The sequence below is a fragment of the Pogona vitticeps genome, chromosome 4 (genome assembly GCF_051106095.1).
Source record: "Pogona vitticeps strain Pit_001003342236 chromosome 4, PviZW2.1, whole genome shotgun sequence".
Lineage (NCBI taxonomy): Eukaryota > Metazoa > Chordata > Lepidosauria > Squamata > Agamidae > Pogona > Pogona vitticeps.
In genome coordinates this window covers 131,270,910-131,287,410 of record NC_135786.1, presented here as the reverse complement: position 1 = coordinate 131,287,410, position 16,501 = coordinate 131,270,910, and the positions used below count along the sequence as shown (strand labels likewise).

At 45.1% G+C, this 16,501-nt stretch overlaps 1 protein-coding gene across 1 annotated transcript; it reads right to left on the bottom strand.

Annotated features, from left to right (window-relative positions):
• Positions 1-702: 702 nt before the first annotated feature.
• HBEGF (heparin binding EGF like growth factor) lies at positions 703-16,021 on the bottom strand. The gene is made up of 6 exons (XM_020799411.3): positions 15,637-16,021; positions 14,338-14,520; positions 7,278-7,449; positions 4,287-4,442; positions 3,149-3,240; positions 703-1,277 (listed from the first exon to the last, which is right to left on the bottom strand). Exons 1-5 carry the CDS (start codon positions 15,677-15,679, stop codon positions 3,168-3,170), a joined length of 627 nt encoding a protein of 208 aa, XP_020655070.3. The 5' UTR covers positions 15,680-16,021; the 3' UTR covers positions 703-1,277; positions 3,149-3,167.
• Between the last annotated feature and the right edge of the window lie 480 nt (positions 16,022-16,501).

Sequence of the window (16,501 nt, the reverse complement as noted above, 5' to 3'; positions counted from 1 at the left end):
CAATGTTTATTCTTGCCATCTCCTGTTTGACTACATCCAGCTTACCAAGGTTCATAGATCTTACATTCCAGGTTCCTATGCAGTATTCTTCTTTGCAGCATCGGACTTTCCTTTCACTTCCAGGTGCAGCTGAGCATCCTTTTGGCTTTGGCCCAACCACTTCATTAGCTCTGGAGCTACTTAACCTCTGCTCTTCCTCAGTAGCATGTTGGACGCCTTCCGAGCTGAGGGGCTCATCTTCCAGCATCATATATTTTAGCCTTTTGTTTCTGTCCATGGAGTATTCTTGGCAAAGATACTGGAGTGGCTTGCCAGTTCCTGCTCCAGGTGGATCGCATTTAGTCAGAACTCTCCACAGTGCTCCCCCATACCCACTGTGGTTTAGATTCTATCAGTTAGTATTTTGTATTTGTTTTTGTTTTAGAAATTAAAAATAAAATAACTCTCCACTATGACCTGTCCGTCTTGGGTGTCCCTGCACGGCATAGCCCATAGCTTCTCTGAAGTACTCAAGCCCCTTCGCCACGACAAGGCAGCAATCCATGAAGGAGATGTTTATCCTCTAACTTTCTATTAGCCAGGAATAAGTACTGGTTTGGAACCACATTACTTCATCATCATCATCATCATCATCATTAGATATCGTTGCTTTTTAGCTATTTTCATCTTTTAATTTATAAATTAAAATTCCACAACAAAAAGTATAACAAAGGGTTATTTATTAGAGTGTTACACTGCACAATTTTCCTGTCTCTCCCTTCAATTTCAGGACAAGACCAAGCCCTAAATAAATAATATGTACAATGTATCTAAAATAAATATATAATTTAAAAGGAACTATCGTGTTAAATATTGTCCCCATTTTCATTAAGTTCAAAAGTTAGGTTACTTCAGCAGAGTCTAAGTGTTTTCACAGTTAAATCCTCAGCAGACGTCAGAAGAATCCTGCTTGCTGGTTCCTTCACTGCTTGTATGTGAAGCTGTTGCCTTCCAGTGGTACCAAGGCAAAGTCCAACTTTCCTCTGGATTTTGTGGCTCCACCTTGGGAAGAAGCCCTCTGTGGAGAAATGTGTCCCTGTCTCTCCTTTGGATTTTTTTTCCAATCTGGAGAAGAGTGCATTGCTTCTTCAACAAAGCAACTATCTGATACACAGTCTCCTTGGGAAAGGAACACTTGCTTCCAATCCTACAAACTCCCCTTTGACTTTGAAATGTGTCCAAGAAAAAGAGTTCCATCCACTGGACTGTGGAAGTAAAGCTTCTTTCACTGCTGAATCCTGAAATGTAATGAAAGAATAGTTCACATGAAAACAAACTATTGACTACACAACAGCTTTTTATGTACAGAATTAATTTTTAAAGCTTCTATCTCAGGCATCTGAGGAGGAATCATCCTGGCCTTGTTGTCACGTAGGCTCCCATCTCCAAAGATAAAACCACAATACAGTGGTGCCTCGCTTGACGATGTTCATCCGTTCCAGCAAAATCACTGTAGAGCGAAATCGTCATCAAGTGGGGGGAAAAACCCATTGAAACGCATTGAAAACCGGTTCAATGCGTTCCAATGGGATAAATACCTAATTGTCCAGCAAAGATCCTCCATAGGGCAGCCATTTTCCGGTGCCTGTACAGCGAAAAATCTATCCTAAAAACAGTGGGGAGCCATTTTGCACAGCGGGCGGCCATTTTGAGAGCCGCCAATCAGCTGTTTTAAAACCATCGTTAAGCGAAAAATTGGTTCCCGAAGCAGGGAACTGATCATCGTTAAGCGATTTTTTCCCATTAAAACATTGTTTTGCGATTGCAAAAACCTCGTCATCAAGTGGATTCATCATTTAATGAGGTAATCGTTAAGCAGGGGACCACTGTAAGTGAACTTGCGCCACTCCAGGACTCACACTGAGGAAGTGGCTTGAAGCGTAACATTATGCACTCTTCTGGAATCCAGTAGCTCTCTACAAGTGTCCCTACTTGCCTGCTGGCTCTAAGTAGATCCAACACACATATTTATACTTTGATTATCTAGATTAAGGAAATACTTGCAAGGCAAGTTTTCAGAACATATTTATTCATAACCCAACATTTGCAGCTATGCCCACCACTAAAGGAAAGCACTCCAAGGGAAAAGACAAATCACTTCCTTTCAAGTACCACAACTATGGCCTGTATAGCCTCTAAAGGGCCGTTGTTGATGCTGGAAGCTACAGCCTTCTAGGCAGGGCAAGTAAGAGTGGAAAATATTTTTGTAAAGCAAGCCCAAAAGCACCAGTGTGACTCAGAAGAAGAAATTGCAATACAAAGGAAGGACAAACAGATAGCCAGGGATGTGGCAGGTTTTCAGCAACACCAGATGAGGCATCAGTAAAGAAGGTGTATGGCTTGGGTCTTAGTAGAAGACCACATGATATAGAGGCAAATCTGTTATGCTTGGTTAGGGGCTCAGTACTTGAGGTCAGCACAGTGCAATATAGCTCCACATACAAGCCAGCAAATTATGTTTGCCCCAGGGCTTAATGTCCTCTCATCTACCTTTCAAGAATATTTTTATGACACAGCCAACATCACAGGCATCTCATATTTATATTAGTCTACTAAATAAGAAAGACTGCTTTAGGGCAAAGAAAGGACAGAATCCAATGTGATGTATTCCCACCAATGATATAAGCCAGGCTTGTCCAACCTGCGGCCCGGGGGCCGCATGCAGCCCAGGTCGGCTCGTAATGCGGCTCAGTGCAATTTTTTTTTTAAAAAAAGAAATTCCAAAGTTTCAAGTTACACTGCCGGTGCTTGCGGCCGGAATGCGGCCCGGGCACGTCACAATGGTGGGGGGGAGAGAGAGGGAAGGAAGGAAGGAGCAGGAGGGGAGGGGAGAGGGGGGCTGCGTGACTGCATTGCGCCATCCCAATCAATAGGTGGACCCCCTCCTGGCCCCATAAAGCCACCGGAGTCGAAGCTGGCAGCCTCTGCTATCTGAGATCGCAGCTGCCGGTAAGCGCGCTTAGAGCGGGGCTGTGGAGGACGGCTAGGGCTGCCCCCCCCATGCGGCCCAAACCAAATTTTCATCTTCTAATGTGACCCAGGTGAAAGTTTGGACACCCCTGATGTAAGCAGTCTGTCCATCAGTCACTTGGTTGGAAAGACAGATTACCTTCCATTTCCAGATTATCTCAGTGGTTGACAGGGATGCCCAGCTTCACCTTCTCTTCACTCTCTACATCATATACTCCTTTTTTATGGCACCTGGAAAACCCAACCAAAAAAGATACTCAAGATAAAGAATAAATCCAAACCTGCATAAAGAATGACAAAATGATTACCACACTACCATTAGTCCAAGACAAGGAGCAAGTATTCCCTTATAGTATTAGAAATTCCACACACCTCATTTCATGCCATGGACCAGCCGCAAGATGTGAAATACTTTGGACAAGGGGTGGGCAACTGTAACCTTCCAGTTATTTTTGGCCTTCAGCTCCCTTAATCCTCCACCACTGGCTATCCTGCATAAGGATGCGGAGCTTGTAGGCCGTAAACATCTGGCGTACCACCGTTGCTCATGTTTGCCTGAGGCTAAAACTATATTAATGCCTTCACTTTCTGACTTCCTGTTCAGGCAGCTTTTTGTGCTGTAAACTGCCCCGAGTAGCCTTTGGCTAGATGGGTGGTATAAAAATCAAATAAATAAATAAATAAATAAGCCAGCTGTGTAACTAAGAGTACAGAAGGGCTGAACCAGGAGACCTGGATTCAAATTCCTGCTTGGCCAGAGAAATTCACCGAGAGGTGACACTGGTAAAACCATTCCTTAAATATCTCATACGCTTTTAAAATCCTACGAGGGTTGCTATAAATCAAATGCAACCTGACAGCACGTAACAGAGAAGGGCTAGTACTCAGAGTCACTGAACTGGAAGAGATTTCCAAACCTAACTAATCAAATCGGCACCAAAAAGATTCTTTGCAAAATTTGACAACAAATCAAATTAAGACCTTGATCTGCCTCACTCTGCTACTTGAAAAAAAGTTAAGGGAAATGGACAGATAGTTGGGGTTTTGCTATTGGACAAATCACACAGTTGTTCACGAGGTGGCCTTGGGGACAGAGATCTGCCAGACTCAGTTTCATGCCTGTACTGAGCTAAGGACCAAACTAAGCAAGGACTACAAAGGCCACCTTTCACGGCTGTTACTTTCTTGCAGTTCTTGCTCTTCCAAATTATAGCAAACAAAATATAGGCCTGCACTTCAGTTTCTGCTACTCTTCCCAAACCCATCCAAGAGCTTACCTGAGCATCAGTAATACAGCAATGATGATAAGGCAGAGGGAGGACAGCACAACTGCTGTGACTGCTAGTATAGTTGTGTTGTCATAGCTGCGGGATCGGTTTTCCACTGGAAGACTAAGGGCATGGCATCGCTCCCCATGGTACCCCTCTTGGCATCTGAGAGTTGCAAGTAAAAACAATGCAAAAGAATTATTCCAGATCTGAATAATAGTCACGATCAGTCACACGGGTACTAATGCCTACCTCCAGCTATGTTTAATGCACAAAACATTACCCTAAGCCTCTTAAGTCTACTGTGCACCACACGCCTGCTCAGTTTCTCATTAGTTTCCTCCAGTCTGCATTGGGCATAGCTAGTGCAGAGAGTTCTCTGGTTTTGATGGAATCAGAAATACACAGACACTAACTGAAGCATGAACAAAGCTTGTAGAGTCACAACCTATCAAGTTAATTGTGCACAGCAATCTTTCTGGAACGTTGCTGAAGATCTATTTAGGTCTCAACCAGAATAAGCCTGAAGTATGAAACTACTGTAACACTGTCCTATCTTCAAAAGAGATCTGAGTCTTGTGAGTGCAAGTAATTTGGTATTATTATTAGTTATTGTTTATTTAGCATCATAAGCACTCATGGGCTTTTTATAGTAACAGAAGCAAAGGCTGAATTGCACTCACCAGAGGGAGAGGGAATGTGCAAATCTCAGCAAGGACTGAAAGTTCTCCCCAGTTCATAAAGTCTTTGCTCAAGAAAAAACATTTGCATGCATCCAATTGTTACTCAGTAGCAATGCTCTTTTACTAGAACAGAGCAAGACAGAAATTTGTGGAAGCAAAAAGGGGAGGCCAGTATCCATCACTGGATTTCAATAGTTTAATGAACAAGAAAAAGCAGATGCTCTTTAAGAGCATCGCCTTTGAAGAAAAGGAAAACAACCATAATTAACTCTGTCTTGGCAATCTTTGGGATAGAAACATATATTCTGAAAAGGATAACTGAGCTTCACTTGTCTGTACAGTATATCCAGCTAGTCACTTGTATATTATTTATAAAAGGCATGTGAGTAAAATACTTAAATCCACAAGTGTCCGTTTCACAGAGAAGCAAGGTAAACAGAGAGCTACAAGCCCAACATTCCAACGAGGCCTAACAGAGTGGTTCTTTCCAAACATTCAGACCGTAAGTCTCATGCTTAGTGAGGGCCTGGCTAGAAGTAGCCCATTCCATACATCAAGATCACCTTCAAGCTTCAGTACTCAAAAACTGCACCAAGAGTGATGACACAGCTTACAGCCCCCCATGCCTTCTCCCCTTCTGATATCACAAGACTAAAAATCTCAGTAGCCATCCCATATGATCCATTGATCTGTTCTAGCAAGGATGCCTATGGCCCAAAGGGGGTGGGCAGGAGGACTAACAAGAACAGACTCAACTGCAGACAGCATACATAGCAGCCACATATTTGTGTGCTGTTACAACTGTTTATTCAACCGTTGTGGTTGTTTAAAAAGTGTAACAGAACTGGTAAATGTAGAACTAATTATGTAGGGATTTATCAATGTGATAGGTCATGTAGTCTCCTCATCGTATAAGCGGGAAAGCCATGACAATGAACATCTCAGAAAACTTCTGCTTTCTCAAGATGAAACACTGCCAGTTTTATTGAATACCACCAAAGGTCTGCAATGTCCAGAAGTCTGTTCATTTAAGCCAGTGGTTCTTAACCTTTGTTACTCGGATGTTTTTGAACTGCAACTCCCAGAAACCCCAGCCAACACAGTTGGTGGTGAAGGCTTCTGGGAGTTGCAGTCCAAAACTCCTGAGTAACCCAAGGTTAAGAACCAGTGATTTAAGCCAGTCACGCCTTTTCCTTGAGCCTGGCACAAAACACAGTCTGATGTTCAGTATCTTGGAGACCCCCGCTACTTAACACTGGGAAATGTAGTGCTTCCCCTTGCTGAACTGAAGGAAATAAGAAGAGGTCTGAAGCTAATGTTCAGCATGCCTGCATCCTGCACTTTGTGAAGAATAATCCCAGGTATTTTCTCAGCTGCAAGTTAACTGTAACCACAATTTAACATGGAGAAACAAGACAGAACTACTGTATTGTTAATTTAAAGTAAGACTCATTAGAGATGACTGCTTGCTTCTAATTAATTATTTCTTCCAATAACCAAGTTATAACTAAATCGTACCACAATTCTAACATAACAAGGGATAACATAACTGGTACTACAGTGAGGATGTTAATTGTAGGGTGTGGCAATATGTGATCTCATAGAGGAGTGCAGAAATTGCTGCTGGGCAAAGAACTCAGCGTACTGAGAATGTCAACTTTTAAGGAAAGCCGAGTTGCTTTCCTTGCTGCAGGAATGGTACATTTTTCCAGCAGTCAAGCAGCAGTATTTCTTTTGTCATTGATAAAGAACATATTTTACTGCCACCTAAGTACAATAAAGAGTTTGTATTGCTTGCCCAAGTCACTAGTTCAAGTAATACTGTAGTTGCTACTTCAAACCTCACCATCACAAGTTTTTAGGTAAATTTAGAAAAAAACGATCTCATATTTCTTATTGTATTCTGAGGATCAAATACTACTCCCATAACTCAAGGGCAAATATTTAGGCTGCTTTCTTTTAACCACATATTGGGAAACAAAATCTATATTCAATAGGACTTATTTCTCAACAGACGTGTATAGGTTTGTTCAGGAAGTTAAAAAGATCTTGCTGTGCAGAGCTAAATCTGGTCATTGTGTGGAGCTCTGCCTATTTCCATTTAGCTGTGTGATGAACCCTCACACTCTAGTACCACAATGCACATCTACCGTCATTTTTATTTAACCAAAAATAAAGAATGTAACACAGTTATGTGATCATGTGGGGCAGGAAGGCAGGTTTGTGCAGCAAGAACAAACACATAATTAAAAAGAATATATTCGCTTTCATTATCTGCAAAGACATCCCTAGGAAAGAAATGCTGTGATTAACTTACTGGCAGGTTGGAATTTTGAGTGCTTTGACATATTTGCATTCTCCATGAAAACAGTAATTCTTGTATTTTCGTAAGCAGGGATCTCTCTTTTTCCCCTTCCCCTTCCTCTGTTTCTTCCTTTTCCCCTCTTTATTTGGTGTCACTGGATCTTGAGGCCTGGACAGGAAAGCAACTGGAAAAAGAATTAAAACAGCAATATTTGTTAGACTTATTAACAGTCTACAAAACATGTCTAGCATATACTGAACTAAATTATCTGCAGGTAACTTTGGTTATTATACCTTCCCTTAGACAGGAAAATCAAATTAATGTCATGTCACTTAGTTATCGATGTGATTTTAACAGTCATGACTTGTGAATTAACATGGAAGCTGGTTTTATCATTATTTACTACAGAGTTTGGCAGACCTCAGATTTATGGGCCTACTTTGGTTTGGGCTACACCCTCCTCACAAAGGTAAAGGTATAGGTAAAGGTTCCCCTTGACAATTTTTCTCCAGTCGTGTTCAACTCTAGGGGGCGGTGCTCATCCCCGTTTCCAAGCCATAGAGCCACCGTTTGTCCGAAGACAATCTGTGGTCACATGGCCAGTGCGACTTAGACACGGAATGCTGTTACCTTCCCACCGAGGTTGTCCCTATTTATCTACTTGCATTTGCATGCTTTTGAACCACTAGGTTGGCGGGAGCTGGGACAAGCAACGGGCGCTCACTCCGTCGCGTGGATTCGATCTTACGACTGCTTGGTCTTCTGACCCTGCAGCACAGGCTTCTGCAGTTTAGCCCGCAGCGCCACCACGATTTTAAAATTAAGGAATGGAGTGCCTTAATTTTTTGCATACACATCCTAATAATATTAAATCTGGGATGAGTAAATTCTTAAACAGAAAAGATCTCCCTGCAAAATTTCTCAGCTTCCTGAGCTTCAGGACTGGGGAGAAGGTTTTTCTCGTTGTTCTTGTTCAGCAAGGAGCCATATACCTTTGCCAAACATCTACAACAAATCACACAGAAATCAAGTAAACAGCCCCCAGCCAACTTTCTTCCTGCTCTCAATCTACTGGAATCCTAAAGCCCCTCCAAAACAAAACCAGACTACCCAGCCACCTCTAACAGCCTCCACTGCTTTGGTCCTGGGGCTCTCTTAAGCAGTGCAGGGCGGGTGCCTCCCAGTCTCTTGATTCCAGCATCCTCCTCTGGCCACCGCATCCTTCCAGTTACATTTATAGTTCAGAAGGAAAGCTCCAGGAGTTCTCCTCACACAGCAGCCAGTGAGAAAGGCTGCAGCTGAAGCCAGATTACAAACCAAGTGCCTTATTCACAAAGTGCTTTGAGGAAATGGACAAGGAGCTCTCCTCCCATCTGTGCCAGACCAAGTTTGGGGGCACAGATTTGCTCCGACTGTGTGTGTGTGTGTGTGTGTGTGTGTGCGTGTGCGTGTGTGCGCGCGCGCGCGCGCGCTACATCATTTTCCTTGCTGACTAGAAACACGTCCCCTTTCCAACAGTGTTTGTGTTTTAAGTCTTAGGTTGTCATTTGTGCACTCCAAAGTCACATGGAGTTTGTAGTGGCTGAGTGACAGCTGAAAAAAATTGAAATGGGACCCAAGTGAGATCTCACTTAAGAACAGCTGTTCCTCTTATGTGCGGCTTTCACGTGGCAGAGCTTCTGCAGCAGCACACTGCCATGTTTTAATGTATAGCTTCTTATTCATACTCATGCTAGTAGGAATCAAGACAGGTTATTGTATGTTCAGAATATAAACTTTGCAGAGGGAAAATTTTGCTGTTGTACTTGCTGGCCTCCCACAAAGCGCAGAAAAAAATCATCATGTTCTGACCATGATCTTAAAGTCTCTGGCCTTTTGCATAAGGCGGTTCAGAGTCCTGCTCAATAAATTCTACTATCATTAACTGATGGTTGACAGTGAGCTAAGTTAAATATTACAACACAGCCCCAGGCAAGGTCAGGCTCCCAGCCACTTCTCCCTTGCAAAGTGCCATCAAGAGGCAGCCCATCTGCTGTTAAGAGGGGACATAACTGGGAGGGGATTGTATCCTTTACCCTACTAAATCCATTTCCGTGAGAACTCCACCCTGCTAGGGTTCAGCAGCTATGTCGTTCTGAACTTCTGAGGGAGTGGACCAGTCCATGAAAGCTCACATTAAAATATAGCAGTTAGCTTTTAAGGTGCCACATTTTTGCATTCTTTATTTCTTATTTTTCTTTTGACTTTGCGTGATGCATTACGCTTGGTTTCTACACTGTGTAATGGTTGAGGCCCATGAAAGCCTATTGACTGGTTCCCTGAAAACAAGCTGAAGCAAAACAAACATACCCAGTAGAATAGGGTTCCCCCCCCCATTCCCCTGAAAATCTTTGTTCTCCATGAACTCCACTAACCCCCCCCCCCCTTTTCACCCATCTGGGAACAACAGACAGGCAACATTCCCTTTAATTTTCCAGAGACTTACACAGGAGGCCTGCCCTGTTCATGCAGAGTTCTGGCTGAGACCGGAAGCAAGTGGGCAGCCCTGATCCAGTGTTGTGTGGCTGCACAACTTAGAGGGTTGCAGACAGGCATTTGCAATGAAAGAGATAATTCTTTTCACAGCAAAGGTACAGGTGTTCAGCTCTTTTCTTTATTTACTAATAGAGGTTGGACTGTTTGGACTGTTAACCCTACCCATTGCTCTTCACCAGCGTTCATAATTAACCCTTCTATCTCTGACTTCTGCTGGTGGTGAAAAAAGGGGGAAGGTGCTCATCCTATGCACTAGATTCATGGCAGAGAAGAAGACTGTTGTTTGACATGTTAAGCTTGTGAAGCCCTATGGCACAGTGGTTAAACTGCAGTATTGCAGTCAAAACTCTGTTCATGACCTGAGTTCAATCCCAGTGGCTTCAGGTAGCTGGCTCAAGGTTAACTCGCCTTCCATTCGCCTGATGTTGATAAACTGAGTACCTAGCTCAGGGGAGGGGGGGGTCAATGTGTAGCCTGTCCAGATAATGCTTTCAGCACTACAGGGTGGTATGTAAGCACTACATTTTGCTTTGCTTTGCTTTGAACATGAATCTGGATCAAAGTATGGAAATGTTTCTTTTCTAGATTACACCACACAGAATTATCCTACCAGGCATACATATTGGAACAGAAGGCAGCAAGAAGCAGCTACAACTCCTGAGCACATTTACACACAGCAGGATCTGTACATATTTAGCACTCTGCAATGCAGGAAACATCCCATAAAGTTGGATAAGTACTCCTCACAGAGGGGGAATGCCTCTTTGGATCCTGCAAAACCAAGCCGCAAAAGCTAGACAGACAGGGCCATAAGGCTATTTACAATTCCCCTCTGCCCCTGCTCCTCACCCTATTATTGGCAGCTCCCCAATCCTGCCCCTCCTCCCTGAATAGCAGCTTGAGAAGACTGTGTGTGTCCGAGGAGCAGAAAATCCGGTAGGGAGCTACTCCAGCAAGGAACAAGCCAAACATCACCCTCCGTCAGGCATTCTGCCGAACAATATTGCAGGCTAGTCTTCTATATTGGGGGGGGGGGGGGAGAGAAATTCCACCCCTCCTTTGCTGCCCTGCTCCTACTGCTTTATTCACCCAACACACCATTGTTAGCTCTCTAAGCCCAGATGCCTCACTTCTTTGTTTTAATCAGAAGACAGACTGACAAAATAAGCCTGCAAAACTGCTCCATCTGTTGAGAGGACCACCAGGTTGCTCTTTGATAAAGCGGGATATCTAAACAGGAGGCGTAGAAAAAAAACACAGGCAGTGCAACACCTGGGGAATGAGCAGAACCCAGAAGCAGGAAAGCCAGGTCCTGTGACCCTTTTCTTCTGCTGCTAGGAGTCCCCCATGCTCTGGGGTCCCAGGGCTGACCAATGAAAACTGACTGAAGAGCTGGGCATGCAGACAACGCCGTGAACTGTTTATGAAGAAAAACAACTAGCCCAGATCTGGAGAAAGGTTGACAAAAGCCCTGGAGGGAAAGAGAATATACAAATTGTATATTTAAGACACTAGACAAAGAGATGCCCCACTCGTGCAGTGCTGCCTCATCAACTCCTGTGCAAATGCAAAGAAATATTATTCACCCTACCACACGTCCCAAGAAGTATCTGGAATAGAAAACCGGAGAAGATGCAGTTGGAAAGGTGAGTGAGGAAGTTGTGAGAGGAAAGGGGAGGTTCGGTATTCAACTGCCCATTGACAAAACTCTAGGAGGGAACCCCAAATGCAAAGAAGAATGACATTGCAGTGCTGTGAAACAAACAGGAAAGAGACTACCCGTGAAAGATGGGGTGCCACCTCTTGGTCAGGGTAACCAGTGACTTCAACAACATCAGAAGTTAGCTTTGTAGCCTATTTTAGCCTCTTGCCCGGGCCTTCCCTAGGTGCAAAAGATGCTAGGTGTTTCTGAAAATAAAGGGGTGGAAAAACAGGGCTTTCTTGAAAAATGAAAAGAGAACTGATAGACATACAGACAGGCTTGCCACAGCTATGTTCATCTACGTAGTTCAACCCCGTTTAACTGCAGCAGTTCAAAGTTCTTCCCACACAGAGTTTAATGACTGGTGTACTGGGACCCATATTGGGCAGAAAGCATCCAAGGGACTCAGGACAAAAATGGGCGGAGAGGGTGAAATGGAGACCCAGCCAGACGCCCCCAGATGGCACAATGTAGCCTCAGTGACTAAACTGAGCAAGGTAAGAAGAACCACATTGTGTGGGCGGGGGACGGTGAGTCATCTGTGGATCCCCTCCACCAACTGACACCATCTCCAGCCTGGAAAATTAATACTTCCTCTGGACAGACCCCCCCAGACACACAAAGCAATTGAGCCCGGGTGGCAAATGACTGGTCCTACTTTGCCTTTGGACCAGGGCCCAGCAATGCTTTATTATTCAAACCTCTCTGTGACTCAAACTCTATACAGGGGTACAAATGCCAAGAAGACAGATCTTTCTTTCCTTGCCATATCTTAAGAACATTGTTGCTATGGGACCCCAGGGCTGGCCAATGTTTTCCATAAGAAAGAAGGAAGGACAGGGTTGTCAAGGGGGGAGAGAGAATAAGTGTTTGTGAAGTTGCCAAGTTTTCAGATTCCTGCAGAAAACTAGGGAAGGAAGGGGAAGCTAAGAATTCAAAGTTGAGGTCACAGCTATACTAAAAGTTCTTGTGTAGCAGGAAGGCATAAAAACATCCTGTCACTAACAAAACATGTTGCAGAAGAATTAAAACCCAGCCCAGACCAGTGGGAGAAGTTACTCCATACTGTTCAAATTCCTTAGAAGTAGGCAAATTACATGAAAAGCAAAAGCCTGCAAAGTGCAGCAGTACCGTCAACCAAAGTAGTCCTCTAATTTTGATGTCATATTTTTAAGTGCCGGGGCTTGTGAAAACCAAGTGGTTATACTTCATAAGAGGACAAAAAGCTGTGGGCAGCACAGGATGCAGCTCTAAGGGCTTGTGGGCAGCTGGAATGCACGGCTGGCTCAAACGTGGGGCACTGGGGCCCTCCAGGGAAATAGCAAGCTCAGAAAATAGAAACAAGGAACTACTAAAACATCAGCACACTGTGACATCAAGCAAACAAGGCAAGAATTTCCGTGGGAACATTCTAGCCTGATTCCCTCCCTTGTCCTGGGGATCCACTCCTGTTGCCAGGGTTGTGCACACATAAGGGGAAAACACCCAAAACACTCAGCACCACAACTTTATTTGGCATGAGAATGCAGAAAAACAATCCAGTAAAATATGAAAGATCACATCAACAATTTTAACTTTGCCACTGTCACTCTTCTATTCCTAGCAGGCTTGGTATCCCTCTAGCAACACACTGTACAAGGATCTGAGTGGCAAGAAATATTCAGGTTACTAAAGCATTCTTGGTCATGTTCCTAGTTCAAAGCACACATAAATGGGAGTGTATTTCACTGATAGTTAATTTATTTTCAAATAAGTATATTTGGAATTTGGATGGAAGGCTACTATAACTCCAGAATGCCAATGATAGATGAATTTCTTCGTCTATTTAGCCACAGGTCCTCCATCACTGGGATCTGTGCTCAGCAAGTACTATCTCCCAAGGCACGTCTGATAAAGTTGGGGGCATATGAGCTTTGCTAAACAGGTAAAAAGTAGTCTAATTAGTTCATGAGGAGGAGAGATTAATTTGTTGACTAATCAGTCACAACCTCCTGCTGACATACAAGCCAAAGAATTGATGATTTCTCTCTTCTGAAATGCAAGTGCATGGATTTTATATTCAGATGGGGTCTAAATGTATTTCATTCCAAATTAGAATAAGCCAAGTTACAGTTTACTTGGAAACCTGCGGAATTAAAAGGTGTCCATAATCTGATCTTAATCTCCAATTAGTTTTCTCTTTTCTCTTCAGTGCAGGACACGCAACAAGGGGCTCAAGTTAAAGGAAGCGAGATTTCAGTTGAATATCAGGAAAAACTTCCTAACTGTTAGAACAATAAGACACTGGAGCCAGTTACCTCGGGAGTTGGTGATTGCTCCAACACTGGAGGCAATCAAGAAAATCTTGGATAATCACCTGGCAGATATGCTTTGACTGTATTCCTGCGTTGAGCAGTGGGTTGGACTTGATGGCCTTCACTTTTCTATGATTCTATGATTCATCTATTTTTTTTTAAACCACCATTTCGTAGGAAGTCTGCTTTTATGATAAAGATGCACCCTCTTTTATCTCTGAATTGGTGTATTCCAAGCATCTGTCTCCCACTTCTTCATGCACCGCTCAAGTCACCATACAACACAAGGATATATCTTTCAGCAGATTGATTTCATTTTTCAAAATCAATGGAAACATATGTGCCTAACTCTCTACTGGACAGTAGCCACTGAATGCAATGAAAGAAAATGACAAAGATTTCCCCAATACAACATGCAAAGTAACAGACTTGTGTTCTCCATGAACCTACAACGCATGTTTGTGGAAAACCCAAACCACCCCCCAAAATAGGTAGCAGACAAATATTTATCACTTTTCTTCTAAAATACTTTGGGACATACCTTGCGAGAGTTCACTAAAGTTACTGCTTGAGGATGGCAGGCCCCTGTTTTTTTCTCCTTCTTGTCCCAAGGTCTCCCTAGCTGGAAGGAGTTGGGGATGTGTCAGATCTTCTACACCATCTTCACTGTACTGTTCATTCTGAAGTAGAACAGACTCCTCACCATTCACCAGGACGGCACAAACTACAATTGAGAAAAAGGATATGTGAAAATGACTAATTCAATCTATCAATCAATAAGTCATCCTTTTAACATCCTTCTAATACTCCCCCTCCCCAATACATGGGGAAGTTCATTGTGCAATTCTCTCACCCAACAACCCATTATAACACTGTATTTTAAGAACTGGCACTGTTATTTATTGAATGATTGTGCAGCTAAAACAAGGATCAGAAACATGGTATGAATGAAGGACGAACACATTTTCATTTGAGTGCATGACTACTATAAAGGTTCACACATTCAAATGCAATATGTGTACAACGACTTTCTCAGGCATAAGGACACACATTCTATTAAAATATATGTGCACCCACATTACCCATACCCTAATACCCACACAGTATACACGTCTAGACCATCCAGTCACACGCTTCTTTTACACTGCTGTTTCCAAGCATATTTATATGCATATTCACTGTTTTGAGGGCTTGCCCCTGGGCTACAAAGAACATTTAGATTTGCAAATGTCAAGGTGCATGTTTAAAAGAAGGGGGAATCTCAACCACTGGCACTGCAGAAACTTCGAAAACTTTTTTTTTCCACCGTCGGGGAATGGCATTTTGCAAGGAATCAAACCCCCCAGGCACCACAATGTTGTGCGTGTGTGCGTGTGTGTGTTGGAACTACAGTATGTAGTCCGCTTACACCCACCCAAGCGAGCCAACCATATCGGCTATCAAAACAGGCTAAATTAGGCCGCGCTGCAAAGAAGCCCAAGCGACGAGAAGAGAGCCGCGGATTCGAAAAACCTCCTAAGCATCCGCGGGACGTGGACGGACTTTTCCTAAAGACCGATCATTTTATTTCCAATGCAGTTAAAAACGGGGCACGACAAGAGGACAGCTAAGTGCCATTCCTGATTTAAATGACATGTACATACAGATCCAAAGGGGTATAAAAATGCGCAGTAACTTTGCGCCAACCCCGAGCGCCCCGCGTTTCCTCGCGTTCCAACCGCGCTCCTTCGCCTCCCTTCCCCGGGACCCGGCGCCCCTCTGCCCAGGAGCTGCTACTCCGTCCGCCGGCGAGAAGGCGGCCAGCCCTTCGAGTCCGCCTTGCGCCCCGTCTCCTTCTTACCTGCCGCCAGAAGAAGGCTCGAGATCACCAGCACCCCCCTCATCTCACTCCCTGGCCCCGACTGGACAACAAGAGCCGGGCGCGGGGCGGGAGAGGCGGGCAGAAAGGCGCCTGGGGCTGCCGCCTGCTTCGGAGCCGCACAGTCCGACGGCGGGGGCTTGAAAGCCGGTGGCTGGGCGCTGCCCACGGACTCGCCCTCCGGCCGGCTCCTCCGCGGAGGTCCTCTCGGGACGGCGCTGTCCTCAAACGAAGCCAAGCGGGAGCGCGGCGTCCCCACGTGCGCCTCGGCGACGACGATGCTGGAGCGCAGCGCTTGCTCCCTGGGCCACCCCGCGCAGCGCTCACCCTCCTGCCGCCGCCGCCGCCGCCGCCGCCGGAGCCCCAGTTACAAACTCGAGGGGGTGGGCCCGCCAGCCTCGTCACCGCCCGGCCCGCCCATTCCGGGGCGACGTCGCGGCCTTTCTAGCGGTTCAGGCGCGTAGGCGGGTTTCCGAGCCCTGCCCTCGGGCGCGGCAGGAGATGAGCGGGGCGCCTTCTGAGGTGTTTCCCCACCCGCACCCGTTTGTCCCGTCGAGGGGGGGAAAAAGCGTGTCCCGCCCGTGGATTTCTGCGGCTGCTTTCGGGTGCGGGGGGACATTAGGACCCTTTGCCTCCCGTCCCGTTTCTTGGGCGGGTCGCCCCCTGGCTGGGTTTGGCAAGAGCCCACGCTTCGTTCCCTCAGCTTGGGACTGGTGCGCGGGCAGCGGCCGTGGGGGGGGGGTTGTCCTGGGGGCGAGGTCGCTGCTCAGCCCACCTGCCCGCCAAACCGGCGTAGCTTTCCGGAACTTTAAACACGATACTAGGTCTCAAACTTGACACTGCTAGG

Bases quoted from the DNA above. Each gene is read 5' to 3' on its own strand.
- HBEGF (XM_020799411.3), bottom strand. From the start codon at position 15,679: ATGAGGGGGGTGCTGGTGATCTCGAGCCTTCTTCTGGCGGCAG. The intron at 14,521-15,636 runs GTAAGAAGGAGA...TCTCAATTGTAG, and splicing joins GAGCCTTCTTCTGGCGGCAG to TTTGTGCCGTCCTGGTGAAT. The intron at 3,241-4,286 runs GTAAGCTCTTGG...TGGGTTTTCCAG, and splicing joins GCTGTATTACTGATGCTCAG to GTGCCATAAAAAAGGAGTAT.